The sequence below is a fragment of the Cryptomeria japonica genome, chromosome 10, assembly GCF_030272615.1.
Source record: "Cryptomeria japonica chromosome 10, Sugi_1.0, whole genome shotgun sequence".
Lineage (NCBI taxonomy): Eukaryota > Viridiplantae > Streptophyta > Pinopsida > Cupressales > Cupressaceae > Cryptomeria > Cryptomeria japonica.
Window position 1 is genome coordinate 856,461,552 of NC_081414.1, and position 2,794 is coordinate 856,464,345.

At 39.7% G+C, this 2,794-nt stretch overlaps 1 protein-coding gene across 1 annotated transcript; it reads left to right on the forward strand.

Annotated features, from left to right (window-relative positions):
• Positions 1-1,604: 1,604 nt before the first annotated feature.
• Positions 1,605-2,583, forward strand: LOC131859343 (uncharacterized). Its single transcript, XM_059212968.1, has 2 exons — positions 1,605-1,699; positions 1,941-2,583. The coding sequence occupies exons 1-2, from the start codon at positions 1,605-1,607 to the stop codon at positions 2,581-2,583; spliced, it is 738 nt and encodes a 245-aa protein (XP_059068951.1).
• Positions 2,584-2,794: the final 211 nt, after the last annotated feature.

Sequence of the window (2,794 nt, forward strand, 5' to 3'; positions counted from 1 at the left end):
TCTCTTGGGTTGGATGGTTTTCCAACTCTGTTCTTTCAAAAGTTTTGGGACATTTTGGCAGTTGATATTCATGGTGTTGTTGAGGAATCAAGAAGGGGAGGTTTTATGCTAAAAGATTTCAATAACACCTTCATTTCTTTGATCCCAGAGAAGGTGGAAATCAACTCCTTTGATGACTTTCGACCAATTTCTCTATGTAATTCCATTTATAAAATCATTACAAAAGTGATTTCCAATAGGTTAAAACCAATTTTAGACCTAGTGATCTCGAATGATTAGAGTGGATTTGCACTAGGCAGGTCTATTTTTGAAGGTATTATTCTGGCCCATGAAGCTATCCACTCCATTAGGACAGCTAAGTCAGAGAAGATGATGGTAAAGGTTGACATCAAGAAAGCCTATGATGAGGTCAATCGGGACTTTCTTATAAAATTCCTCTAGAGTTTTGGTTTCAGTGAAGCTTGGGTCTCTTGGGTCAAAAGTTGCATTAGCTCCTCGAGATTCTCAGTCCTTGTTAATGGCAGCCCACAAGGCTTTTTTGAATCGAAAAAAGGTTTAAGGCAAGGTGATCCTCTCTCACCATTCTTATTCATAATAATGGCAGAAGTGCTCGGACGTCTTATCACGAAAAAATGGGAATTAGGTGTGTGGAAGGGGGTCTGAATAGCAACAGAGGTAAACCCCTTAACACATCTACAATTTGCAGATGACACCTTTCTAGCAAGAGATGCATCGGCTAGGGAAGGAAGGGTCATGAAAGAAACCTTAGATCTATATGAATCAACCTCAGGTCAAAAAGTCAATTGGCACAAATCAAAGATTTTTTTCTTTAACTGCAAACCTAGCAAGCAAAGGGAAATATGCAGACTCTTGGGAATGAGAGTGGGATCCTTACTAGGCAGATATTTAGGTATACCCTTCTTTGGTGGAGCAAATAGGTCAAAGTTGTGGAAGAAACTTATAGATAGTTGCATTAATAAAATGGAAGGGTGGAAAAGCAGATGGCTAACTTCAGCAGGCAGAATTTTAATGCTAAAAACAATTGTGTTGGCCATCCCTATTTACTCCATGATGTGCCTTAAAATTCTGAAAAAGGTCATTAGCTCAATTCAACAAAAGATGAGGAATTTTTTTTGGAATGGGGCAAATGATCAAGATAAAATCCCACTTTCGGTGTGGGATAAAATTTGTAAAGCCAAGGAAAGAGGTGGGGCTGGTCTGAGGGACTGGCAAAAAATGAACAATGCTCTAGGAGCCAAACTGGTCTGGAATATTTACTCAAACTCAAATCAGATGTGGGTTAAAGTGTTGAGAGAAAAGTATCTTGATTCAGCAGAGGACCACAGAATCTTCACGATTCGAAACCCTCCCAAAGAGTTAGAAATTTGGAACTTCATCTTGGAGAGTCGCAAGGTTGTAACAGATCATCTTACATGGCAGGTTGGGAATGGAGCTATGGCCAAATTTTGGGAGGATTCTTAGGCAAGCCAATCAGCTCTGAGAGAGCTAGAAGATTTCTCAGTGGCAAAGGAAGTGTTATTGCAGGTATGGGGAGACAAAGTAAAGGACTACATGCAGTGTTATGAGGGTGACCTAGGACAAGAATGGCATTGGAAAGATTTATCCTTGACCGGCTTTTCAGCTCAGGAGCAACAAAGACTAAAGAATGTGTTGAATCAGAGGAAGGTTTTTCTCACAGGTAAGGAAGATAAGGTGATCTGGTGTGGGGCTAAGGATGGTAAGTATTCAGTCAAGCTAGGATACCAACTGATAGAAGGGAGGGAGGAGGCTCCTTCAAAATCATGGACCCTTTTCTAGAGCAAAGAATGCCTCCCAAAAGCAGGTGCTTTTGCATAGTTGGCGACAAAAGGCAGAATCCTAACAGGGGAAAGAAGGAAGAGGCTTGGCTTGGAGGGACCTTCTAAGTGTGTTATGTGTAGTCAAGTAGAAGAATCAGTGGATCATTTGCTCCTAACTTGTGAAGTTGCTCAGAAATGCTGGTCCAAACTTCAAAGGAAGTTACATTGGCAGGGGCCACTCCAGTGCTCATTAAAAGAGGTCTTTAAGAGCTGGCCAAAACAAACAAGGAAGTCAACCCTCTCATGTGTTTGGAAAGTAATCCCATCTATAGTTATTTGGGAGATTTGGAAGGAAAGAAACCATCGAATATTTCAAGACAAGATAGAAGATGAGAGAAGATTGTTATCAAGGATAAATAGAGCTATTGAAGAGGTGGTGGGATCAACAGCTTCAAAATCCTCCTCATTATCCAACTCCTTTTCTTCAATGGATAGAATTATTCAAAAAGCATGGCTAGGAATCAAAATTAGACATGGTGCAACATCAAATAATAAGAGAAGTAAGGGACGTTTAGAAAAGGTCCAATGGAAACCACCAAAGAAGGGATGGGTAAAAGTAAATTTTGATGGAGCAGCACAACAATCAGGGCAGCTAGCAGGGGCCGGATTTGCATTATGGGATGACAATGGATATCTCTTAAAATATGGAGCTAAAAGACTTTGGAGGAGCACCAACAATGAGGCAGAAGCCCAAGCGGCCATACTGGGTATAGAATTAGCATAAAAAGAAGGGGTTAGAAAACTGCATTTAGAAGGAGATTCCTTAATCATAATTCAAGCTATTATGAATGGGGAAATAAGTGTTTGGCATCTCCAAGGCCTCTTAGCAATAATTTTAGACAAAATTAACTTTTTTGAAGAATTCAAAATTAGTTGTAGACACCCAAAATTGTCCAATCTAAATAAATAAATTTTATTTATTTAATTATCTAAGC